This window comes from Strix uralensis, chromosome 11, assembly GCF_047716275.1.
Source record: "Strix uralensis isolate ZFMK-TIS-50842 chromosome 11, bStrUra1, whole genome shotgun sequence".
In the NCBI taxonomy this organism is placed as follows: Eukaryota; Metazoa; Chordata; class Aves; order Strigiformes; family Strigidae; genus Strix; species Strix uralensis.
In genome coordinates, this window is record NC_133982.1 from 25,792,254 (window position 1) to 25,820,019 (window position 27,766).

Sequence of the window (27,766 nt, forward strand, 5' to 3'; positions counted from 1 at the left end):
TTCATTTTTACCAGGGAAGAAAAAAAAAAAGTAACATAGCAGGAAAGGTAATGATTAATCCATTCTGCAAGAAAAAAGAAGTTCTGATTATGAACTTACTGGTATTATCTAACCAGTATAAATAGAAGCGTACTCAGAGAAGGCACAGGATGGAAAACGCATGATGAATTGTTAGGGCATGTTGAGTTGGTTCTGTCAATGCCTGCAGTCAGATGATTTCACTGGCTGTACAAGATGAAATCTCATATTTCAATGTATAAGTAAAAATGTCAAAGTTCAGCTGAAGCGGGGACGAATACAGAACAAATTTTGTGTGTATTTGTAACTAGGGCACCAGAGCAATAGAGGAAGCCAAAATGAGCCGGAAAAGCAAAAGGAGTTTAAAGGAGAAATTTGCCTTGAAGAACAGCTTGGTTAAAGAAGCCCTCTCAGAATTCCTGGGAACTTTTATATTGATAGTAAGTGTCAGCTGCTTTCCTTTCTTCCTACTAATCTAATGTTGGACAGTGCTTGTAAGGGGACATGTATGCTTTTTCCTGTACTGTACCAGCAGCGTGGTTACTGCCTGACAAACAGTGTACAGCCTTGAATGAATTGCTTCTATTTATGGTAAGTTTGTAATTCCTTTCTTCACCTGATGTAATTATCACTGGCTATTAAAACCAGATAGCTTTATGTATTACAATTGTCTGATAAGCATTTGATTTCATATAGGAGGAGTATTTCAGTAAACTACCACATTCTGAAAAATCTAGATATGCACAATGAATGTTAATAATACTCCTGCTTTTGTTTTTAAAAAACTCAGCAGTTTTTTCTACTTTCATTTCTATGCAAAACTTCCAGTTGCTTTAACAAACATACTGTATTGCACATTAAGAACATTTTAGCTATTTTCCTGTGCAATATAGAAATTTAGCAGTGTGATTTGAAGTGAATTTATTGGGACCTGCATTGCTGAACCTCCAGAGATTTTGTAAGTTAACTATTTTTTTGTTTTGTTTTTAACTGTACTAAATAAATTATATACAGTTGCTTGGTCCTGTAGTACTGCTACAATTTAGGTAAATACCAAAATTCCCCATTTTCATAACCCCAGATATTTTTTTTTCTTAATTTCTTGCTCATTTTTTCTGTGCAGTTTGCACTGGGACACAGAGCTCTACCCTGTGATTTACCAGGGTAGAGAGCAGGCTCAGAAGCAGAACTGGAAGTCGAGCAGCTGGACTATTTATGCCAAACTCTTTCTTCCTCCTTTTAGTCTGAACAAGACAGTCTTGCTTATTGCTAAATATTTCATCATAGTGAAAGGACAAAAAAATAAGAAGCAGGCATAGTACTGACATAGTATATTTTATAACTAACTATATTAGCTAAATTTCAAGTGATCTAAAAAATTCCAGTAGCTCATAAAATACATGAAAATAATGGTCTTTACGAAACTTCAGCCAACTGAAATGCACAGGCACTAAACTAACATTATTTTCAAATTTAATACCACCTATAAGACATTATTACACTAAGGAGCACATTTAGAAGCAAGGAGCACAAAGCACTTTACAAACATTAATGAATTAAGTGTCACAACACCCTGGTAAGGAGGGGAAATGTCATTATCTTCATTTTATATATTAGCAAACCTGATTACAGCAGACTGCACAGGAAGCCTGTGGCAGAACTCTGAATATAACCCAGATCACCTGACTTCCAGTACTCTGTCCTCGCCACAAGATCATCCTCCTCTTTCCATTAATACAATTAAGCAAGTGAAGAAAACGTATTAAAGTGCAGATTAGACCACAAATGCTATTATTTAATGTCCTGCTGCACAAGACTAAAAGGAAATGCAAACGCAGGGCCCATTTTCTAGTATATTCACCATATGAATATAGTAGAAAATGAAGCTACAAAAGCGTTGATAATCTGAGTTTCTCAATTCTATCTTACCTTTTCTAGTTTCAACCTTGTCTTAACGCAGAGAAGAGCCTCACATGGACTGAACTGTAGTTTTACTGTAGTTTTCTCAGTATGTGGATACCTCAATTTATGTTTAGACTGAGCAAGTTAGAGGCAGTACAAAGCATTTATTGTGAAGAAACTGTCTTTTCTGCTGTTATTTATTGCTGTTGCTTTTAGGCTTTGTCAGCTAGTAAGTAGTTTCTCTTTAAGAACATAAATATTAAACCCTTAACTTAAATTGGAGCTAATGAAAGGGGCACCCTGGTAAGTTGGAGGACAGAAATCCTTGAAAAACAGACACCATGTGTGCAAAAGAAGTGATAGCTTTCTTCCACCATCCTATTAGGATGTCTTAATCTTGTTACAAAGTGAAAGTGAGACAGGAGTTCCCAGCCTACAGCACAGTTGATTCAGATCTTTGCTGAAAGCCGTTTCGTGTCACTGTGATGGGTTTTACAGGCTGTGGAAAGCACCTGTGTCAGGGAGCAAGGCAGGGACGAACCTTTCTATTACCCACAGGTTCTGTCTGGAAGTCAATGCTTACTGACCATACCTATATCTGCGACCAACCTGGCACCTCTGGAAGTTAGTTGGCTGAAATTCTGTCCCTCCAAATCACCTATTTCTGTTTTTTCTGGAGAACAACATCACAGACCACATACTATTAAGAGCATAAACTACTATCTTCAGTAACTCTCAAGCCTTGCAACATTATTTTCCAAACTGGAAAACGTACAAACTCTAAGATTAATTTCAGGACATCTAGAAAGTGAAATCACTCATCAGGCAAAACCCAAGCCTTCACCTGGGGGCAAGAAGGGCTCTGCCTGCAATGTTGAACAGATCTGAGACAACAAGCCTTGAGAAAGTTACTGGGTATACAGTTTGGATAACATCTCTTCTCATCCCTACTTAATATGCTGTGGTTTGCCTTGCAGCATGGTCTCAGAGCACGTAAACTGAATTCTTTTCAGATGAAACTAAAGTGGAAGATGAGCTCCAGAATCACAGCAAATGTGCTGACCATTAATGGATGCTCAGTCCAGTGGATCAGACTGCAGATACTCCTGAGTAACCCCTCCTGAGATATTCATAGTCAGGTTCTCTGAACAAGCTCTGTGCACTGCACAACTTGATGATACAGACATAGCCTGTGTGAGCCCCTCTCTCTGCTTATCAAAGCACCAGATTTCAACCTCTGAGGGTTCAGTGAGAAACACTAAACTCTAGAAACCTGGAAGTGCCCTGCTGTATAGAGGGATCAATGGTATAGAGAGCAGCTGCCATTATCACCTGTCTGGATAATCCTGCTGGTGATTGGGCTATTTTACTCTTAGACCTATTCTGCTAGGGAAACAAGTATTTCTTTCAGCATCAAGCCTTGAATTATTCCCCAAGGCATAGCACAGCTTCTCTAATTACACTCCAGAAGGAGAATTGGGGCAGAAACCCCAAAATGTACAGCCTGTGTACAACAAAATGCAAATTGCATGTGGTTTTGGTTACACTGAGCTTTCGGTTACAGTCTTGAACTATATCGTATTCACTTTATACGGTTCCATCAAGCTGAAAAACTGTTGCACTTCACCTCTTATGTGATTACTATAAAGCAAATTGAGTGATGCAGTTTTAACGTAACTTCCATTTGCAGTACAGGCAATGAGGAGCACACATTATACTATTTGTATTTGCGGATTATTTGTAAACTCCTGCCCATTTCTTGCATTTACTTTGGTGCTGTCACATGGTAAATCCCCAACCTGCAAAGTTTAATTGTGCCATTTGTAATTTAGAATAAGTTCCCATAACGTTTTCAGTGAACATTGGAAAGGATACAACTGTTTTTCAGGAAATGGATACTGAGTATCATGGGTTTTACACCCTATGTTTGGAACCAACTTGCGGGACTGGTCCCTCCAGCCTACACCTATGCAGCAGGTCCCTGAGTGGGTACAAATGTGCCCGTTTGTACTGTGGTGGCTGAGAGGCCACTGTGCACACACATGTCCCACCCTCTGACACAGCCTCAGCCTTCTGTAGCTGGGGCAGCCCCTGAGGCCTCCCTTGAGAAAGAGCTCTCTGGAGAGTTTTTTGTTCTTCAGCATGTCTCCTGGTCTGGTACATTTCCTCTTGGGGCTCCTGTGAGTTCTCTGGGGGACAACATCTGGGTGCCAGCTCAAAAGAGTCAAGAAGCCATGCTGCGTCAGATAAATGACCTATGTGACTTTTCAGTGAGTCTGTCTGGAACTCACATATCCAACTGCCTCTCTGCTTTTCATCACGCTTCTCTCCATATTTCCCCTTTGGAACTTGGCTGCATTGCTCTCAAACAAAATGAGATTTACTCTGGCTTACAGCATTAAGTATATCTGAGTTGGAACAGTTCCAAAAAGAGATGCCAAATGGGCCATGTGGCTTCCTTTACTGGCTACTGCTTACCTAACGTAGTTTGTATTTCATTTTCACTCTCAAAAGCATCTTACTAAACACAGTTTCCCAGAAAGGAGCCAGTATCTCCTGAGTCCAGAGCAGCATACGCTTCCTTGCTGAAACAGAACACAGGCTTCCATTTAGCATATAAAGACAAGTGGGTAAAATGTATATTCCTATCCCAAAGCTCAATCTCTAACTGGAGGTGGGGAGCCTCTTGTAAAACTCCCACTGAAGCAAATGTTTGTGTGTGTGTAGTGGATGCAGTGCATGAGCATGAACTGAATGCATGACACCCCATGCTGCAAGTAGTCCAACTACTGAGAAGGAAGGCTATTTATCTTTTGCTCATCAAAATCTTTTTGTGTGTTTTCCTATTCTGACCACTTCATTATGTAAGTTATCTCTCCTGCTTTGTTGTGGAGTTTAGTCTTGCCTGAAAAATCTTGAAGTATGACATTCCATGGATTTTCTCAGTCCAGAAGATTAAAATTTAAAGAACTTTTCCAGAGCTTTCTTTTTGTGGCCCTACATTCCAGTGCATGTTAATTACGATACTGTACAGTATTATTTCAAACACAAATTAGAATCCTCATTACATGATGTTATTACCACAATGAAAGCAAATGTAGCTTTTGATCATTTACTCCTTAAATAAGCTTTTAGCATTTAATACAAAATTACTGCTTAGAAATTTTAAACAAAGATAAATTCCACGTTCTAAATGTTTGTGAAAGGGAGACTCTTTCTTTGTATAGGATGAAATTGCTTACAGCGCATTTTGTATAAGGTAGAAAATTAAATAATCAGTAGCTTCTAACAGCTACCTTGTTTGCCATCAGCAGTGAATTTCCTGGAGGACAGAATCTTGCATAATTAGCTCTTAGTGAACTTAAGTTTGTCAAAGGTTATTAAAACTTACTTATAATTGGTATTTTGATATGTCTTAACAGACTTAACACTTAACAGACTTTTAAATATTACATAAAGCTACAAATACCGTAGGCCTTAGCAACGTTTGCACTCTGAAAAGCAGCTCTTATATCCCAGAGATCCATACATTAGGGTCTCTAGCAGCAATACTATAGTATGAGCATTAAATAATAGAAGTCACTCATGAATCTAATATAACAGAATTTAATCCTGCACTTCCACACCAAAACCGCCCATCATAAGACGCTTCCTTTCCTTGTCATCACCAACTCAGAGTCCTTTCTGTTTCTGCAATTGTACCAGTTGCATATATTCTGATGACATGAAATTTTGCTAATGATTCTGCTGAAGGATGTGCAATCTCTTCCTCTTTTTTGCAACTGTATTAAATCGGCATCGCAAACAGAAGTCAAAGTGGTGACAAAGACCCTTAGGTAGTTAAGGAGGTGTTCTTCCACACTGGTATTATTTCTATAATTTTACTATTATCAAAACCAATTTTTTTTTTCTAGACAACATTTCTGTTTTCCTGAAGTCGTTCTTTAATTCAGCTGAATAGTTAACAGTATGAAAGAACTGAAAGGAAGGTTACCTAATTGTTCTTTTACCCTGAAATGTTTATTACTGCAAATAATTCTGAAAAGTCACAGGAAATCTTTTGTTTTCAATACAAACTTAAGTTTTCCAGTATATGACATTTTAAACTTTCAGGTGACTCAGATGTTCTGTGTTGCATGAAAGTTTTAAAAGAGAATTATCTTCATCTTTGCAACATCAGCCCCAACACATAACTCAGCTCTCATTGTTCAACCAAGAAGTTCCAGTAAGTCGAACTTAATTTTCCAAGACCTTTTTCTGTAGATACACCTTTTTCCAGAAAGTTTGCATTTCTAGGACTGAAGTGTAGGCACTCTTCCTGAGCCTCACAGAAGAATTGCATCCTTCCAACATTCAGCTGCAAGTGCAAAACTTGAATGTACATTTTACAGACACAAATTTACAGGCTGTTTTTTCAAAAGTTTCGCCAAATAAATAAAAAAAAGGTAATAAAGGTAATAGCTTTTAAAAACTGTCATAAACAGTTGGAGAACAGAATAAAAGATAGTAAGTGATGTTCATGCCATACGGTGAGTTTATATCTTTGTGATCTCAACACTTCAATAAACCATTCTGGCTAAAAGTGAATTCTAGTGAGCTCTCCAGTCCATGGTCTGGTTTAAAGGCAAACTTGACTCAGTTCTTCTAATCCATTCCTCAAAGGTTTCTTTATTATTAAAATCATTCAGCTCTTTTTTTTTTTTTCCCAACAGAAAACAGCTTAGGAAGAGAACATACTGAGACTTTACTCATAACCGTGCACCTCCAACCATGAGGGCACAGCAAAGATCTAGCCACCCTGTTCCTGCACCCAAAGGAAACAGTAAAAGATACATGTACCCTCATACTCCTAAGAGAGGACAGAAAACCTCCTTCCTCAGCAACTGCAGTGCCTGCTCCTGTACTCTTTCTGAGTGGTACAATTCCATGAGCCCTGTTAGACTAAACACATTTTAAGAGTTTAGGAAGATTTTAATCTTTTCAGTTGATGTAGGAAGAAAAGCAGAGAAGCACATCTCAGCTCAAGAATGAATTAGTAACCTGGGAGGGAAGCAGGACCTGAATAGGCTCTTTTTCTCCTCAAGAAGCTACTAGGTAAGACTTTCTTCCCTTGCCCAGCCTTTTCTTCCTAGCCCCTTTGCAAGGGGCCATGTTTTACTCCTGAAAGTTTGTGTCTGAATAAGAAATGTTTCGTTTCCTTTCTCTCCTGAATTTTTAAAACTTAGTAAAAAAAAAAAAATCTTTACTGAAGAAACTGACTCAAGCCAGTTGCCCTGTATAATTCAGGAAAGAAAAGAATTTTATCATTCAGGATGAAGAGTACGCTATTAATCATAATAAAATATGAGAGAATGCAGACCTTTGCATTCTCTCTAGGTGATTTCAAGCTCTTATGTCTCCTATTGCATGTGCAAAAGCAATAATAAAAATTTAAAAGCATCAGTTTATATAACACAGCATAGTCTGTCCCTCAGTATTTTCACTGTATTTTTTCCCACAGAGCAATCTGAACCAAATCTTTGTATGTTTTAAAAGCTTTATATACACAATTCATTCAAAGCCTTATTAAATTTACATTTATGTCTCCAAGTAGTAATGCTTTCTGTCATTAAAAAATGGTTTCAAAATGGCAATCATTTTAAGGCTTATGTCTCTACTATTTAATTAACTAAATGATATGGGGGTTTTTTTCAAGACCTTATTTTATTAGATAGCAAGCCTGAAAAAAATAAAGGGAAATCCATTTGAACCCAAGAGGATATTGGTTGTGTCCCAGGAGATCATCAGGAGAACGGATATAGCGATTTTTTTTATTACTTCAAGTTTGATTAAATCGTAGTGTATACAAATCCTCCCCACCCCCACCAAAATATGTAATTACTGATAAAATAAGAGCCATGTGCTTTTAAAGTATTTAAAAATTACTGGACTGGTCAGCTGTATTTTTATCTCACCTTAAAAATTTTAAGTACTATCTGATTTAACAAAAAATAGCAAATATTAAACATGAAATTAGATTAAGATTGTTCTTCCCTGGAAGAACAGGAGTTTCCTGCAACTTGAATTTTTGCAGAGCTAATGCCCCGAATTTTAGTAGATCTGATGTGTCTCTATTTTTGCTGCTGTTAGCATTACCATCCCTATCGAAAGAATGCTTAGGAGCCCAGTCTGAATTAAGGCCCTACATAATACAGAAATGTAGCAAACATATGGCTCGGTATGGAGGGTTGCTAATCCATTATAAAACACCTTATTATGAAATGCAATAGATAAATTCTTAAGCAGACTTGCTTTGTAAGTAAAGAGATTGGAAATGAAAGTGAGTTCTAAAATACACTCCAAATTAAAGACCTTTAGAAGGACATCAACAATTTAGTAATCAGCCTCCTATCTGAAAAGTTTACTCACTACTTTTATAAGCAACACCTAAACTAACCGTACGTGGAAATATTAATGGGGGGCAGGGGGAACTGTACAAGACTAAAGGAAACCACAACCAACCCTCTAACGTTTCCACAGGCAGTTTTGGTCAAAGAGATCCCTACCTGCATTGAAGGGCAAATGCAACCACTTCTCCCAACCCCCAAAAGACTCTCTGACTCTTCCCGCCTCTACCTGGCTTTTAAGGGACTAAATGTGCCTTGCTAAGTCCTACTGCTTGGAGAAGGTACGGAGGGTTCCCTAAGAAGTGACATACCAGGGCTTGTTCTCATGTCCTCGAGTGTCCCAGCAGTATCGGTCTGCTTCCACACCCTCAGAAGGGTTCACTTTAGGACAGCAGAAGGACACCCACCGTAAGCACACAGCTTGAGCCTAACACACTGCGCTGCCCTGAGAGCCCTGACGGCACCGCGCAGCAACAGCCGCAGGTGTGGCAGAATCCAGAGCAGTACTGCAAGGCCGGCCAGTCTGAGAAAGGAGAGCAAAGTCATGGGCTAGCAGGAAATGCCTGTCTGGGGAACAGTAGGAGGACAGAGGTGGGAGTGTGGCGTGGGAAAGGGGCGGGGTTGCTGCCTTACCTGAAGAAAGGCATCCTTACAGAAAATTGGGAATTGGTGGAGGAATCCTTGGAGACTCTTCATAATTGTCTGTGGTTGTTTAAGTATGGTTCTGTCCTGAAAAATGACTAAAATAGAAATTCCGAACTATTTTTCTAGTGTTTCCTGATTGAAAGTGTACAGCTCATAATTAAAATGTTTTTTTTGTAACTGCTGACTCTGTATTCCTTGTAGCACACCACAATCTTGTATTCATGTAGAGCATCATCAGTTGTGTGGCCACTGAAGCCATACTCTGCCTGCAGGGACAGCTATGGTACCTCACTGTGGGGATGTAACGCACCACAGCTCCGCAGCTGGTGATGTACAAGATATAACAAAAGATACACCATTGTCTCCACACCACTAAAAAGCAGGAGACTTGGCTGCTTCTTTAATGTTACAATAATAATGTGTAGCTCTGAATGCACACTACCACTAGATCTGTTCAATAAGAAGGGGCTTTTTTGAAATAAACATTCTGCTTTGAGATGTCTAAAGTTTTACAGGTCATGTAGAAAAATACACTCCCTAAAATTCTAGATTCAGATCTTGCAAGAAATCCTATTTACACTGAAAAAAGCTATTACAAGCGTTTGTAAAAAACTTGAAAATGGCACAGATAGAGGTAAATTATATTTATTCTCTCTGATGAGTGGGATAAAGTTCTGCAAGATTCCAGGGAGTAACAAGACATTACATTCATTGGAGGCCAGTTGTTTTCGTTTCCTAACATTAGCCTTGTTACCCAAGACAAAGAGAAGGATGTAATGTCTATGAAGCAAGTTTTTTGGCAGAGAATGTGCAGCCAGCTATTCCAAGTGAGTACTGAAGCTACTCCAGTAAATGTAAGCAGATCAGGCTTTAGACAACTGCAAAGATGAAAACCTGGTAACGTAAGATAAGATAAAGAGATCTGGCTAAATTCTGTAAATTAAACCCCCATCGACTCCATGTGCTTCAATCAATGAGTTTGTGTGGGTGCAGCTGATGGTTGAGCTTAGCCTAGAAATTTAGAATATTTAGTTACAACTTCATGATCTAGTTGGTCTCAACTCAGCCAAGCAAGGATTCACAGGCTATTAAATTGCTGCTCGTGTAATTACATGATTAGGTGATAGTTTCCAGTTATGTCAACCTAGCTACAGTAGGTATGAGAAAACACACCAAATGGGCCTGCAGTAGTGTTCATTCATCATACATGAGCAGGGAGTCTTTTACCAACGTCCACCAAGCAAGTGCAGCTGTGTTCTAGCTGGCTTGTACGCCGCCTTCTTTGCAGACTGAACTTTCTGAGACTGGTTAGCACAAAAGGGAGTATCTGGAGTTGCATATTTCACTATGACGTGGAGAGCAGAAGTTACTATGCAAGAGGACTACACAGCTGTTTCTGTATGATTCTCCTCAGTTCTGGTAATCAGGGAAGGGAGGCCACAGCCTCCTTCTGTTATTTCCTTCTCTCTTGTGAATTTGTAGTTGATACACACAGATGTGGTTACTGTCCCTTATCCTTTCTATACCCATCTCCCCTACTCCTCTTTTTTCATCATCCTTACAGAAAGGGGTAATATTTTCAAAAGAATGGCCTTTTCTTTGAATCTGCAAAACTCTGTCTATGCCATTTCAGAACACAAGTGCATACTTGCAGATCTAACTGCTTGCCTGAATGCAGACTGCACCCCAGAGTACACGGCGCCCCAGACCAACCTACTGAACTTGCTCCATATCTTTCATGAAATCTTGCTTGGTGCAACTTCTGGAATACTCCCTTTGAGAAGTCTGGAAAAGGAAGGCCAGCGCATGCTAACTCCACCTCCTCTAGACGTGCGCCCTAATTTTAAACTTTATAAATTCCAGCATACCCAGTCTTTCCATATTAATTAAACATACAGATATATGATGAGTAGAATCATCTCATATGAAGTTTGTAAAAAATATTATTTCCGCTTCAAACAACTAAAAAACCATTTTGTTTTGGTTTTATATCTGTACGTGCATTTGGGCTTGCCAATGCAATGGCTAGGAATGTGATACTAACAGCAATGAGAGAATGCCTAATATGTCATCCATTGCACAGCAGCTGACTGTGGCTTGGAATATGTCTCGTAACCTTCAATTATCCAGCCCAATAACCTACTGCTATCTAACACCACCCTACCCTTACCTAACCTGACAGCTGTAACGCTCTGGCACCAGACAGTGTTTTGTTTGCTTGCATGATTATAACCTCAAGGCAAGAACGGCACCTGGGTATATGACACAGTCTCAGGGCACTTTTATAACAGAAACTCCGTCTGCGTTGCAAAGCTGCTTAAGAGCGTAATTTTATTGAGAGCTTTTCTGTCACATTTTGGTATTAGCTAAAACCTGTGGGGAAATAATGGAAACAAAAGTATGATTTTGCCTGTTTAAATTACATCTATTCTAGCAGGACTTTCTTGTTAAACCTCAATCACCAAATATTTCCGGTACATTTCTAATGCAGGAGAGATTTTCCCATTACTTTGCAGTTTCTCAATGCAACTGCCTTGCAACTGAAAATAAGCATTTCTAAAAGAACTAAATCTTACATATTTAAATATGCATAGTTAGGAAGAATATTTGCAATACAGTCATTGGTGACACACACTATGGCAGAACACAGAAGCAAAGCAAGGAGATTAACCAAAGCAACTGCATTGGCTAAGATGGAATTATTTTGTAGGAAGAAAAAAAAAAAAAGGATTCCCATGTACCATCAAAGGAGGAATATATATATTTTTTGTATATCTATATATATCCAATTTAACATCCAAGTAATTAAGGTTGCTCAAGATAAATCTAGTCACATCCCAGAAATGGTATGATTCAGGTCACTTCTAGCTGCAGAGAAGCAAAAATTTTCAGACTGTAGATATTAATTGATATCTCCCATAGTGTGTTGGGTCCTTATTCAGGAAAGCACTTAGGCATATATTTAAAATTGAGATCTTCAAAGGCAGAAATTGATTTCTGGCAGAAATGGATCAGCTAGTCTATCTTAAACTAAAGTCCTTTTGTACCTTTGAAAAATCTTTCCTACCAACTTTAACAGGACCTAAACATATGCTTGAAGTTAAGCAGAAGCTTTAGGACTGAATAAACATCATCTTAAGCACACATTTAAATGCGTTGCTGAACTTCATTGTGAGGGGAACCAACACAAAATGAAAGCTAGTTTAAATCCACTGAGATCCAATGCGAATTATTCAGGTATTCCCACTTCACTTAAATGTTCAAGCTGCAGAGCCAGTGAAATATTTTGATAGACCAATATATGATATCAAGGCAGCATAACAGTAACACACACTCTAATCTCCAGAAAGTTGTCTCATCCAGAGTTTCAACGTTAAATATTAAAAGCTTTTTGAACTACCTTTCATAACTTCTATAGTAATTATTTTCATTGCTTATAACAACAATCTGGAACTGAAAACTTACCACACAGAATTAATTCCCTCTTCGCTTTCAGATGCAGAAATTTGTTGTAGAGGCTGTGGGATCTTGTTTAGGCTCTAAGTTCTGATGCGTATCCCACCATTGCACTTGAAAACTGTTTTCTGGGGGGGAGAGAGGTCCTTATTAGCAGACATTCTTCCTGGTCATAGAGCAGGGGAAAATAAAGAGCAAATGTTTATTGCAGCAAAGACAACAATGGCACACATGCCACTAATCTCAAATTCTAGCATTTTTTCGGTGCTTAACAACATTTTCAGCTATACCTGGACAGCAGCAGGAGTTGCAAACTAACCAGTAAGATTTGAAAGACACACTCATGGTTTCACATTTCTCTTTCCAAACACAGGCCCTTGGATGTGGGTGTGTGGGGCAGGCTGTCCTCAGCCGAGGAGCCCATGGTGGGCCCATGACAGTATCAGTTGGATTTGCAATAGCGGTCACCATAGCAGTGTATGTGTCTGGAGGGGTTTCTGGTAAGTGACTTTTTTTTTCTTATATGGCATTTATTGCCATGATTTTAAGGCTCTCATTAAATTAGTTCAATTTTATGATATAAACCATTATGTGTCTTGCAAGCACCATTACAGCAGAGCCTGGATCAGAATTTCTCTAGTAAATCTTTTGTGTTCTTGTTTCCTTCTATTCTTCGCGCTTGACAAAATCTTCCACCAAATTTTGACCTGAACTACAGTGTGGAAACCTTGGCAGACCCCTGGCTTTTATGGAAAGTGGTCCGTGCAAACCAGAAATCTGCTTGGTTTTGCTTTGAAAATTCTGTCGGTAGAGATGATCCTGGACAGCGCACACACCGTGTTTAAGGAAATAACCATGAAAGGCTTACAGAATCCAGCAGTCACCAGCTAAAATGGTTGCCAGCTAGGTAGAAGGTAGAATGACCCATAATGAGCAGGGTTCACCTTACAAAGTGCCATTTATCTCTTCATGTCCTATGACAAGCAGTAGCAAGTCTGCTCCTGCCTGCTTATTTGCAGAAGCAGCAGATCATAGAAAGCAGAAAGAGCAAAAAGATTCAGTACTAGAGATACATTCTGTGATACACTGTCAATGCACTGTCATTGCCCCTTGGTTTCTGCTATAACTTTTCCTCAATATATATTGATCAGGAATCTTTCTTTTGTCTGCAGTTGGGCTACCTAATCATGTGCCATATTGGATGGTGCTTTGTCTCCTATTCCCACCATTAGTTTGGCCAAATTAATATCAGAAACACTAGCATAACTGCTTTTAACATTTAAATACTCCCTTTAAAATAGAAAATGATGGGTTGTAATAATACACAGTGTTGTGTATTATAATACACAATACTCCGTGTTGTATGTGGAGTTTATATTACCCTCTTAAAGGAAATGGTGTGGTTGTACTCCAGATCTCACAGAGGCATTTCTTACCCTTCATAAAGGGGGTAAAGCCGATCTGGGCAGGTATAACTAGGCTGTTATAAATAGTTGCTGTAGCAGAAATTACTGTGGCCATTTCTCTTCTCTTCTGTAAATTCTTTTACAGAGACACCATGCATGAGCAGGTTTCTAAGTTCGCATTAGAAAGCGTTCAGAGTACTGCAAAACAGGCAGTCTTGTTACTGTCATTGAAACAGAGCAGAATGGTTTCACACAAAGTTAATTCAGCAGTACATTCCTATTATCTGAACAACTTTAAACTACAGCTTTTGGTTTACATGTAGGCAGGTAAACTCTTCTAATGCAGTATCATGAAAAAAACCTCTAAAGACACTAACCTGTCCTACATTTGTATCTTTAAGGGATATTAATCTCCATTATATAGAAGATTAGAGTTCAATCCCAGCAGGGCAGAGCAGTTGCAGATGTTGCAGTATTGTGCTTCCTGTGTTTTTCCCATGACAAAGGATTCTGCCTGCAGTGCGTTTTGTCTGTGAAAGAATAGGAACAGATATTTCAATAGGCTGTGACTATCCAACATACGATTACTGGTGGACACTTTAGAACATCAATTCCTATATAGGATTTGTTAGCAAATTCTGGGGCTCTTTGGCCATGAATTCTTATGTTTAAGTACTGCTAAAATGTTTTGCATCAGTTCTTTATGAAATTCTGAATTCACAGTAACGTAAAATATATAGTCTGCACACTTGGTGAATTTAAGCTCTTTCATCTAGGAAAATTCCCGGTTTTGCCCTTCCTCCATCTAAATTTCCTCAATGTCCAGATAATTTCCCACCATTTTTTCCAACTTAACATTTCAAACAAACTCAGGACTGCGATCACTGCAACTACAAAAGAATGGAGAACACACTGTCCAAAGCGGACTTTTTTTCTTTTTTTTTGTTAACCAGGAAACTACCAGTGACACAGGAACCAAGAATCTTTTAACTCCCCTATGTCAGCACGAGAGCCTTCAACTAGCCTTTTCCTTTCCAGATTTAATGTTAATCAGACATCTCTAATACTATTATGACTTGTCCTGGCCATCATAATCACCCTGTATTATATACAGGTGGGGAACAATATCAGGTGTTGAAAGAAAGGAAAATTATTCATTCCAACCAGAGTAAAGAACAAAAGACAAGACAACAATTTATCAAAATTCACATGAAGGGCTGTTAAATAAGGTGCCATCCATCTATTTGCTCTGTGCTGAAAAATTTGAAACACAGTGAGGAATTCAAAATTAATTCAAGACTGGTGCTACCAGGTCAGAGTTTTGGAAATGATACAAAGAAGTTTTTATCCAGCTTGTTATCTGTGTTTGTCAGTTCATTATGTATCAAAGGTGCCTGGATTTCATAAGATAATGACTCACTGACCTGAAGTGCAAACAAACACAGAAACTGTACATAGAGGCTCTTTCTCCATCACTAGCCTTTGACAGACAAAGGTCATGCTCTTTTAGTTATTTTCTTAAAGACAAAGGCCATTTTTTTCCGATAACCATACAGGCTGAAATGAGACTTTACCTGGAATGTAAGCAATGAATCTGCTATGTCCTTGCAAAGCTTGTGTTTTACTGTATTTTTACTGTGGAGTATCATTTCATCTGTTTATTTATCTGGCAATTTGTATTTCTTAAGTACCAACTACATATTTGTAAAAAATGAAGTTTTCCAAAAGCATTCAACACTTTTTCCATGTTGAAAAAAGATGTAGAGGGAAGTGACTAGCATGTGACATAATAAATATATTTTAGAAATAAAAATTGCCACAAAGAGTTCCAATGTTGTTGAAATCTTTTCTGTGTGTGAGTTCAGGTGTAGCTACTCTGAAATACAAAGGAAGGAAATTCCACAGGAAATAGAACTCTCTGTTTCAGCACAGCTACTTTATGAATTTCCTTATCATGGACCTTTCTCGGAGGGTGTAAGAGCTTGATGAAAATGAGTGATGAAGAACTATGCACTGCTGTTCCCAGATCCCATCTAGGCATAGCTCACCAACAGTCAGCATGAAGCTGGACAGCCCTAACATTATTTTATTTTATGTTCACGAAAACTGAGTTCCTAAGTAACCCCAGGTTGAAGATGGGGACATAAACATGACTTAAATCCAGGGTACTCCAAATCTGCCTCAAGATACGTGATCAAGCCAGTAACAGTCCTTAATCTTAATACATGCCTACTAAACTGAATGAATGCTCTGCTGCTCCAATCCTCCCTTAAAAATAAAAAGTCAAAGCCCTTGAGGTGAAAGAATATGTGCAGAATGATGGACCTTCTCATCAGAGCCATTAGGGCAGATTTAGACTTTTATCTAGAAAAGTTGTATATAGATCTATATATTATGCACTGCAGGACAGCAGTCTGATAAATAGCACAGTCTGCAAACATCAAGAGGGAAGCTGGATCTTTGTGGCTTTCCCCCTTCCTCCCTCTAATTTCATCCAATTTGTTTCAGTTTAATTGCAGTCAGCATTTAATTGCAAAATAACATCTAGAAGAGCATGTACTAGTCTCATACTCAAAAGTGCCCACATTTTTACAAATCCTTCATCTATTCTCATGTATCTGAGTAATCCATATGACTTATTTTGCGATTTATTTTTCAGGTGGTCACATAAACCCAGCCGTTTCGCTAGCCATGTGCGTGACTGGAAGATTAAGATGGACCAAATTACCAATTTACATATTAGCACAACTCCTGGGAGCATTTGTTGGAGCAGCGGCTGTCTTTGGGATTTATTATGGTGAGTACACCTTAGACATGCTCACAGGACAAACTAAAGGTTAGGCAGGCTCTAAGGCCCCAATTTTTTAGTGAATGCCAAGCAGGCAGAGGACTGTGTTCACACAGGGCTAATGACAGGACTGAAGCTAAAGCCATAAAGAAGAAAGAAAGAAGCATAAAGAGTTTGAAGGGAAAAAAAAAGCCTCAAGCATTCCAGGTATCCTACAACATTTCTGAAACACTAATACTCTAGGAAATGTTCTGAAATTTAGAAAAATTATTCATGGGAAATCAGATACTCTGAGATCATGTATTTCTCAGTAAGGATTTTAAATTACTTAATAGCCAGGATATAGGGCTATTCATCTTCCAAGCAAATTAGAAACATTAAAGACGTGATCCAAGTGCCTGTAGGCAAGTATCACCAACATCGTTCATTGAGATTACAGGATATGAGATCAGGTCCTTCCTGACTAAACTTCAGACCACCCTAGAGAGATAGCTCTCCAAGGCAATGAAGTCCAGGTAGAGTGATAAAAGAGTCACATATTGGAAGGGAAAAAAAAAAAAATATCATTTTTAAAGGCACCCTTATCTTTGAGGCATATTTTTCTTACACAGTGTGCCACAAAACGAAAAAACTTAGAAACAGACTCTCTGACTTGATGAATCCATTTGGCCAGAGCTGAAATTTGTTTCAGTCACCTACTCCAAAACTGGACTTCTACCAATCCAGCCCATCTCCTCCAAAGCCTCTCTCTTATGGGCGTTATGCCTGCAGACGGGGGTGGGTCTAGGTGCACCAGAGAAAAAAATAAAGATGGAAATGCCTGTTATATATCAGCTAGGTTCTCAGTACCAGTGGTAATCATGAACAGAAAAATCTTCAGGAACTGTGGTAACTGTTCTGGATTTGGTGGGATTTGTTTGGGTTTTGGGGTGGGGAGGAGTTGTTGTTTGTTTTAAGGTTAGCACTAGAATTTGGAAACAGTGGGATTCCAGAACAGGATTTCCATCCGAATCTAAGTCCTCCTCAAGCCAGACAGCCAGGATTAGTGCTGTGGCCAGCACGCAGCAGTACATCAGCACGCACAGGGGGTTGGGGGTGGGTTCACTGCGTTCTGCCGAAGGGTAGCAGTAGGACAGGGAGCCAAGACAGGGAACTTAGGGCTACGGTTAGGGTTAGAGACTTCTTCCTGTTATTCAGGAGTGCCTATCTCTGCTCAGGTACTTTGCCCTCCTCTTGTTCCTACTAATTCCCAAACCTCTTCCATACTTTTTCCTTCTTGCAACTTGCAGGAGTGTCATGTACTCATTGAGGTCCGCTCAAAACTCACTGGTAGAAAAACAGACATAGGAGCTCAACACCTCCCTCTTCCCCATACACACATATCTGAGCAAGGTGCTTTCATTTTCAGTGATGTCCCTGAAAGAGTGAGGGAATATATATGCTAGGCTGCTGAACATGAGGCCTTTCTAAAGGTGTACAAAGTAATTCTCTTTTCCTTACTCTTTTTTTTTTCCTAATAGTTAAATTCAACAAAATAATCCAACACTTCAAAGTAGACAACAAAATATTCTCTGCACTCATGTCATGGCCTTAAGCAAAGCTAGAAAAAACATGGGCAAGGAGAAACAGATTTGTCTGCTAGCTTTGGGAGAAGCTAATGTTTGACTTCCATGGGAGATGGGGAGTTGTTTCTTTACTCACAAGTATCACCTCATCACTGGATCCACTAGTAAAATAAAGTCATAGCATTTGTTATTCTTGTCTGTCTATGCAGATTTTTGAGTGCTTCACCTTAGTGCCTTCCTCTTTCTAACATTTCAGGGCTTGCCAAGGCAGCAAATTATTCTGACACAGAAGTCATATTACACTATTTAAAATAGGCTTTAAATATACTAACATAAATATACATGTATTTACAATATACATAAACCTTTACAATATATATAAAAATACACTAACTTAAATATACCAAGAACTGAAGTTTTGTGGCTAGTCTCTCCCCTCATATCTCGAATGACTAGCATAGCAGTTGTGTGTAAAACCCATGCAGAGTGAAAAATTCAAACTCCTTTAGAAGAGGAGGTGTCTCAGGAGAGTTCATTTCCAGAAGTCATTGCACAACTGTCAAATGGAATAGCAGTAATTCCTGGTGACTCTGAACCCAAACAGCACAATCAGGACGCTATGCATTCTTCGGGGCATCATGCCAAATACAACACCTCTTACAGAATAATGCAACTGTGTTCAGAATCAGAAAATGCTCCTTGACACTGAGTTTGGAGCAATGAGCAGGGGAAAAAACAGCCCCATTTTGAAAGATGTGATACATAAAACAAATACTTCAAGGAACAGGAGGAGAGATGAGACAGGAGGGTATGGTTAGTAAATCACCTCAAATCTGTTAACTGCGCTACCAGAAAAAACAATTGGTTTCAGTTGAGAATGTGAAGTGCACAGACCTATCACATATATTCTAGTCCTAGAAAACCTAGTGCTTATGGAAAAGTGCAGCCAGGTAACGGCTGTTTTCTACAGATGCCTTTATGGAGTACAGCAACGGAACACTTGAGGTTACAGGACCTAATGCAACAGCACATATCTTTGCAACATACCCAGCTCCGTATCTGTCCCTCATAAATGGATTTGCAGATCAGGTAAGAGCATTTGCTGTCTTGATTCTACAAATTAAACAGACTGAAAACTGTGAAACCAAGCAGTAAAAAGAATACATAGATCTCTAACGGGTATGATGAATCTCACTGTTTTGGTCATACATCACTGAGTACAACACAATGAGAATGCAGTGCTGTTTGAGGGGGTTACATTTTAGTCATATTTTACAAGCAAGATAATTTCAAGTTGTTCTTTTCACATACATCATATTAATTGTTGCACTCTACATGTATTTAATGTAAAATATGTAAGAGGTTTTCCCCAGCATAAATCAGTGCTTCTCCATAAACTTCAGCAGAGCTATGTACATAAAAATCCAGCCCATTTTGTGAACCTATTATTCCTTAGGTAATGCTTAAGCAGTCAGTTTAACACCTTGAACACCTGAGTTTTCTGCTACCATAAGCTTCCTCTCCAACCTTCTCTTTGCAAATAGATTTGTATTATTTGTTATTTTTAAATAATTGAATGTGAAAAAAATCTCCACTTTATTTCCAATCTGTATCCTCTAATCCCACTTATCCAACAGTGAAAAACGGAAGGTTCATATTTTCTATCTACTGCTAATCAATTTACCTGTCTTCTTCAGGCATACCTGAAATAAATACTGCATAAGTAAGTTACGAAAAACTAGGGATTGCTGGAGCACAGGAATTCCTTATGTAAAGGACTTGAAGACTGTGCAATCTAGGTTCAAAAAAATCAAAACATTTTTCATCAAAAAGACAAAACATCAGAAAGACAATTCTGATCTTTGGATCAGTCAGTGGACTTTTTCCATAAGATCTTTTTACCCATGGATGTTTTAGAACAAAATTAAAAACAGATGAAATAAAAATAATTAAAAAAACCTCCAAACTTCAACTCCTTTAAATCAGTACAGAAATTGAATGTTTTGACATCCCTGAAACTTCTGTCTGGTTTCCCCCAAGTTAATTATTAGCAAATCTGACATTTAATTTAAGCAGAGCAGCACTTCCATCAAAGTAATTGCAAGAAAATTTCCTTCATCAGCTCAATTCACGTATGCAATACAGAGTTCACTTGACAGTTACACATGCAACCTTAATTTAGGTAATTCCTAATTTTTTAGCTGCTCATTTTTGATTTTGTAGATTTGATTTTTTTTTCCTTATGTTATGCAATACCTGGATAAAGAGGTGCGCATTTAGTCTAATTTAGCAGCATTAGCTACAGTCACCTAAACACTTTTGTATCAAGGTAACTGATTGTATTAGCATAGCAAAACTACCAAAAATCAAGTAAATGGAACTGTTACATTGATAGGAAAAAAATGTGGAAACAAAGCATCACACCTCACACAGGAGACTCTGTGAATGCTCTATTCTTTCCATACCAGGTTGTTGCAGAATGTTTTTTTTCAAATGTCCTCAGCACATTTCTTGTATTTTTCTTTCAGCAAAGATATCAAAACTTCTCATTACTGTGAAGCACAGAGGCACTGGGTTCCTAATTTTGCTACTCTGTATAGTGGGATAAATCTAAATACCAGCTCTAAGCCACCACAATCCACAGAGCTGCCATAGCCCCTCTTTTCATTATTGAAAGGAATTTGCACATATTTATTCAATATTCTTTTCTTTGCATTGGCCAGGTGATGTCAACAGCTGTTCTTCTTCTGGCTATATTTGCTATTTTTGACACCAGAAATAACAGCGTACCAAAGGGCCTGGAGCCAATTGCAGTAGGACTTCTTATAATTGTTCTTACTTGCTCCTTGGGAATGAACAGTGGCTGTGCCATGAACCCGGCCAGGGATCTGGGCCCAAGGCTCTTCACAGCCATTGCAGGATGGGGGATGGAAGTATTCACGTAAGTATGCCTGGATTCGAAGTAAAATGCTCTCGGCTAAAATTGCTTCTAGGAAAGTAAGGTCCTGATTCAACATGGTACCAAGTCATACTTTATACACATATAGGTAATTCTTTGCATACCAGAAGCAGCTATTCATGCACTTTAAGGCAGACAACCTCTAGGAACTGGGCTTTATAAAGGATTTCCTGCTCCTAAGGCAAATCAAACACACATTATCTCTAATATCAATCATTGTTTCAAGCAGACCCTTCCTGAAATATTAGAGATTCTTAGAGGTCACTGAAAATATAAGAGTGCTTTCTTCGCTTGTCCTGCAGCTTTCAGAAAAAAAAAAAAGAAATCGTGAGAGAGTTAGGTGGGAATATTTATTGGGTGCTGTAAAAACACAGACATATCAGATTGATCTGACCTATTATTACTACTGAGTTATTGCAGAAACATACAACAATCTAACAGCCTGACTTCCTGCCTGGCAGCGAAGGAGTGAATGAAAGCAAGCTCTCTTCATTTTCCCACATTTCAGAGCACAATCCCAAATCCCTGTTGCATGCGTGTGTGCACGCACACACACATACTCTTGGCTGGCCAAATGCACAGCTAATTAGTTGCACATCAAATCCACAGCTTACACATATCCAGTGTAAGAGGCACTCTGGAATATCTAAGTAAGAGTAATCTGTCATCAGGAGGTAGATATTTTGGTTTATTTTTGTATAGTTTGTTTTTCCAGTTATTTACAAGTAGGAATCCCCAGAAGTACTGCAGACCACTAGAGAGCTCCAGTTAATAGAGATTTCACTTTAGCTACTTCACCAAGTACAGATAATCTGTATTTATTTACTATGACTTCCATCTATACACATCATGTGCCTTAGTAGAGGAGAGCAGTAGCAAAGCTTTTGTTGCACAAAAAAAGCTAGGCACGGCATAGAAGAAACAGAGACACAGTCACACCATAGGCCGGATCCAAAGCTCAGATATAACTCAGCTCTGGCGAGCCGCTGGGGGGAGGTCAGCTTCCTAGCCCAGTTGCCTCCAAACTTGTCCTCCCCAGCAGCTCTTACCACTGTACCATTAGACTGTGCTTTTTTAAGAACAGCAGCACACATTCTCCTCTCCTAGGATTCTTCTCTCTCATGTCTATTTAATTACAAGTAGATGTTGACTATAGTGTCATGTGCTATAATCTGTAATATATCATGAGTTGGCTATTACACTGCTGAAAAAGTTTAGAAGCCTGATTGTACTGTGGTCTAGTCACAGAATACCTATGAACTCCCTTCCTCTGCAAAAGTAAGGTCTTAGTCATTTACATTTAAGAAATTACAAGAAAACTCTAAATCTGTACAAATATGGGCTCTTCCCTAATTCAGTTTTAGGATTTACAGAGTGGGAATGCATTCCCACTGTAAAGACCATATGAAGAAATTTAAAAATGGGAACATAAAAAATGAGAGATGAGATCGTTGATCATTGTAAGAATAAACTTACAGCAGTCTCAGGGGTGTATAAGTTGAAAAAGAAGTCTTCCTCCCTGACATCAGTTATAAGGCTACAGCTATAACCAAGTTCACGGGAATGATACAATGGGAATATGTTCTCATCTATTTACAGCACAGATCCAGGTGGGACTTAGGAAGAACTTGAGCTTTGTTAGGTAACTGGAAGCTTTAGATCAGTAACAGGCCATGGGAGAGGTCTGAATGATTGTAGATAGGATCCTAAACCACCTAGTGCTCTGCTGTTGTCACACCTGCATGAGAGACTTCAGTGATGCAGCAACAGTTGACAGCTAAACCTTGGATGTCTCAGCTTAACTGGAATTCACAACCTTGAGGCAGGTGCTTAAGCTTCTCTAGTAAAAGGCATGCCCAGGAACTGGGCCCCAAGCAGTGAAACCTCCACAGTGACACGAGGGGAGTGCTGCACAAACTGAGCCATAGGAAATCCTGAAGAGACATTGAACGTTCATCGGAGTAAGGATGGAAGTATCTCACAAGGTGACTGAGTCACACTGTCTGAATCCGTGAGTGTTCGATTGATGCCTACAGAGCAGGCAGGGACCACCAGGAAAGCCTTATGTTGGAATAGAGCAGATACAGAAGGATGAGACTCTACACTCTGATCCCAAGCAAATACTGTAAACATTGAGATAATCAGTTCACGAGGGGAAAGTCCCCTCTACTCTTTGTGCTTGCAGGTCTGGTTTTATTATCTTCTCAGGGAGGGAACCGCGAGTAGACTATAGGGGAGTTCTGCTGGGCCGTAGAGTTGTGCAGAGAATAGGAGGACAGTTGAGCAGGGGTTTTCTAAATATTGCTGTTACTGTATTTTGCACAAAGGCACTTGAAGGAGCAGTTTCCCTGAGAATCAAGCCAGGGGACACAGGGTATGGTGTGGTTTCCCCAGCCAGTGCAACACAACAGTCAGCATTGTGGCCTGCTCCTGCAAACTGCTCCTCAACCTGTTGCAAGTAGGTGTCCCAGATGGCAACTGTCCCCATCCTTAAAGGCAACTGCTGACTTCAGAGACTTAAATGTTTCTAATGTCCTAAAACCACAGAGATAACCAGGAGTCTTCCTTAAGCACATGCTTAATATTCTAATAAGCTTAAGAAAAGCTCTGGGTAGTGAAGTTTTGTCTGTAGTGAGAAAACAGCCAGAGCTTTGAGTACAAACACCAGACGCTGGGTTTTGACAAGCAGAGCAGAGCATGAAACAGCAATGGGAAAGTGAGAGACAGCTCTACAGGACAGCATCAGCACTTGATGCTAGCCATAGAATATTTCACCCTGGGTTTCTGAGGGGTTCTTTGGCACCTTTGCTGAGGCTGGGTCTGGCAGGGCAGCGGTAAGGACCGAGCGGGGGCAGACCCAGCCGCCGCCTGGAGCCGCCGGCGCGGTAACGCTGACACCTCGTGGCCGCCGGTCCCGGGGACAAGTCGGTTGACTCGTTGGGAAGGGTCAGGAGACACACCTCTTGTCTGCACAGGGACTTGGATGGCAAAGTGGCTTCTGAAATACTCTGCATTCTTCCCGGAGCGTAGAACGGTAGCCAGACACCTCCCCCACTGCTGAATGCTTGGATTATCCCGGCATTTCTTAGAGCAACCGGTGTTAAATCACCATCCCGCAGCAGCTGTCTAGGTGAGACACGGATTTGCAGGTCTAAAATGGGCCAAAGTTCTCAGTCCATGTAGCTTCTACGCTGTAGTTTCCTGGAAATTTTTAACCGAAGTTAACCCAAGTGCTGTTTGCCAGGCCTGTGCACCGCCTCCTCCCCTTCCCAGCTGGCTCCCTCCTGTTCTGCCCAACAACAAAACCACCAGATGATGACGAAGGCATAGCTGGGTGTTTTCCTGTTAACTTGGCAGCGAAGCTGTAAACTAGGTTAGAGCTGGGCCATCAGGGAACTGAGGTTACTTCAGTGAAAGGTGTCTGTTCTTGTCACAAAGTTCTTGCTCCTGTGAAGTCCTCCTCAGTCAGTGAAGGCGGACTGAGTGTCATGGAAACTTGTAATCAGCTGTGTCCTGATCCCATTTCAGCTTTGGCATTGCCCTCTATAAAGACTTTACACCCATCATCTTAGCAGAGGGTGTCTAAAGTGCAGCTGACAGCAGCTGCTGCAAATACAGGCCATGGGAAGGTCATGCAAGAGTCAACAAGGCACATGTCAGTTCATGGAACAAGCTGAGACAGAAACCTGCCAAGAAACACTTTCATTATATGCCCACGGGCACACACAGGCACACACAGAGGAATACATGCAACTACTTGATACAGATTTTCTTGTGCTGATAAATTCAATAAAACCTTAGTCCATGCTTGTTCCAGAAATTCAGGGGCTCAACAGACATTCATGACTCAACAACAAACAGATCTATAAACTCAGTAGAACAATAGCAGGAGTTAGTTTATATCCTCAGGGCAAAATATAAATAATTCCAAAGTCAAAACATGCACATCCAAGGCATTTCTGAATGAGGAATAAAATTATCATCAATAGGGCACTGTGATATTAGCCCTGTTCTATTCTTGTGTTGTGGCTTAACCACAAGTTCACGTCTGCATAAATCTGTACAACTGCTGAATCTATACAACTGCTGAATAATTATCCTTACAATTTAAAAATTCCCCTGGGAGCTTCCTGTAAAGTTTCTCCCACAGATGAATTTGTTGCTTTACATTTCTGGGAGAAAAAAATGTTACTTTTCCATTTTCTGTATGCATGAAATCAAGGTGGCTGGGTTTTCACTGCAGACTCGCATATTCAATTAATAAAGCATGTTATCAAATCAAAACACCTTCGTGCACCAGGACAGTTAAGAAAGCCTGTGCTCTGAAACCAATACTCAGTAATTTACTGTCTGAATGTGGACCTCCAGGAAAGGGAGCGCAATTCTACAAGCCCAAGTCTCCTGCACAAAGAGGTTGTTACTTATTGTTTTATACCATTTAATAGTGGACTTGTTTCTTTAAAAATGTTTCTAAATCTACACATTTAAAATTAAATCCTAGTAATTGTGCAAAGTAAATGTAACCATTTCAGTGGTGCCAATATGCTGGAATCTCTTACTGAAGAAAGCAATTCTAAAAAAAAGTAAAATTTTAGGTGTATAAAACTTCTAAATGCTTATTTACCCCTTGCTGAAAGGTCCCACATTTTAAACACAGAGATGAGACACTACATCATGGAATTTGATTCTTGACCACTCTAGTCAAGTATAACCCACTTTACAGTCACTGTGTTATATTACATTCCTTAAGGCACACATATATATATATATATACACTCAAAATCAAGTATAATCTATTATACTTGTCAAGAAGAACACTGTATATACTATTGCAGGCTTGAACCTGCAAATTTCCATGCAGATGAGACAACCCATTTTTGCAACACACATTTGCATCAATCACTCCTGAAAACCTATTCATGAGCATCTGGCAACAGCATCACTCCCGACTGCTGTGCAATAAATATGTCCCTGTTCATTTCATTGTAAGTCAATGAAGCCCATTTTCCGCAAGGGAGAAATTATCCCTTACCCCCAAACCACACATGCAGTAAAGAGGCCTTATTTCCTAAGGTGCAAGTACAGCACGTAGACCAGTATGCCTGGTGGTTGGTACCCAGCATTTCAGTCACCACAGGGGCAGGACAGACAGGGAAGTTTCTACAGAAATGCGAGACAAAACAGAAAGGTCTACAGTATAGTGTCATGCCACTGTATTTGTTGACTGCCGAATACAAGGTAGGACATTCACTAGAGTAACAAATAATGTTAAGTCTTGGGGTTTTTGTCTTACAGGGCTGGAAATAATTGGTGGTGGATCCCTATTGTTGCACCTATGCTGGGAGGTGTACTTGGAGCAATGATCTATATTGTTTTTATTGAAATTCATCACTCAGATACTCAGCCAGGAGAAGAAAATGATGTGTATGATAAATACGAACTGACCAATATGGAGTAAGAAGTGAAGAATTTTCTCATTTTGTTGTGCAATTTTTACGCAAATGATTGTTTGGACCATTTTATAAAACCTATATGCCTCAATTAGATATTCACATTTCAAAGCAGAAAATCTATATGGAAGACAATTTCAAAACTGACCTCTTTCCATGAAACATTGCACCGACCACTGGAGACTTGGGGTGGGAAGGGTAAATTGTTGGGTTTTTTATATGGCTTTCAGATCGAGTTATCTCCTAGATGAAATTGTAGTGAGATGATGCACTGACATGTTAATTCAACACATATGATCTTAATCGTGTTGCCTAATTACCTGAAAAGAGATGAGATATTGTTACGAAACTGCATGCATAGGAGTTAATTGGTTTAGTGCTGAATTAATGTGTAAGAGCGTCGCTCACTTCTTATAGCCATTATTTAAGAATGACTTGTCTGAAAATTAAAAACAATACCTGAATTGCCTAAATGTAAATTGAAGTAGTTTTTAATAACTTACTAAATTTTTATGGAGCCACTAACTGAACAGCAAGGAATCAACTCATCAGTGATGAGATTTAGTAACCCAAAATATGATCACAACAGGTAAAAACTGTGTGTTAAAGATCAACACCAAAAAGACAAAGCTGTACTTCTGCACAGGTTCTTCATAGCAATAATGTTCAGTTATTTTTAAACTATTTGCTTGACCTTTATGCTACCTAGATTAGTAATCTGAACCTCTTCTGCTTTGCTTTCTGGATGAAATTCATTCCTGTGGAGATGGGCCAGCAACAGAGGCTTACATTGTGCAGAGGTCAGCACAAGGCCTATTTCTGTATAAGCTTTAAAGAGGCCTTCTGCTGATGATCTGCACAGGGGGATTTAATCTGCTTTGTGGGAGTAATTTTTATTTTGGTAGCGGTAATTAAAATTAGAAACTGGTCTCAGAACTAGTACTAGATCTGAATTCCTCAAGAAAGGCCAGCTCCACTTCAGAGTTCTGAGGCATGGGCTCTCGCTCACTAAAGACAAGTGGTTGGAAATACACCACTTCCTAAATATCCAGCCTTGAAAAATGGAAGTATTTCTGCTTAATCATTGTGAATTGAATGTATCCAATTAAATAAAAGTTCATTTCTAAGATGTATACATAAATATATGGTTGATGGTAGTGATCATGAATAAATAGACGTCTTACTCAGTGA

General features: G+C 39.3%; 1 protein-coding gene across 2 annotated transcripts; it reads left to right on the forward strand.

Moving 5' to 3' along the window:
- Positions 1–27,766, forward strand: AQP9 (aquaporin 9). Of its 2 annotated transcripts, XM_074880156.1 has the most exons (7): positions 1–47; positions 330–458; positions 12,781–12,907; positions 16,473–16,610; positions 19,137–19,255; positions 20,890–21,107; positions 26,421–27,766. In XM_074880156.1, exons 2-7 carry the CDS (start codon positions 357–359, stop codon positions 26,581–26,583), a joined length of 867 nt encoding a protein of 288 aa, XP_074736257.1. In that variant the 5' UTR covers positions 1–47; positions 330–356; the 3' UTR covers positions 26,584–27,766. The 2 variants fall into 2 exon arrangements, with proteins under 2 accessions (XP_074736257.1, XP_074736258.1); XM_074880157.1 differs by lacking the exons at positions 1–47; positions 330–458 and adding an exon at positions 535–609.

Bases quoted from the DNA above. Each gene is read 5' to 3' on its own strand.
- AQP9 (XM_074880156.1), top strand. From the start codon at position 357: ATGAGCCGGAAAAGCAAAAGGAGTTTAAAGGAGAAATTTGCCTTGAAG. The intron at 459-12,780 runs GTAAGTGTCAGC...TTCCAAACACAG, and splicing joins TGGGAACTTTTATATTGATA to GCCCTTGGATGTGGGTGTGT. The intron at 21,108-26,420 runs GTAAGTATGCCT...TTTGTCTTACAG, and splicing joins TGGGGGATGGAAGTATTCAC to GGCTGGAAATAATTGGTGGT.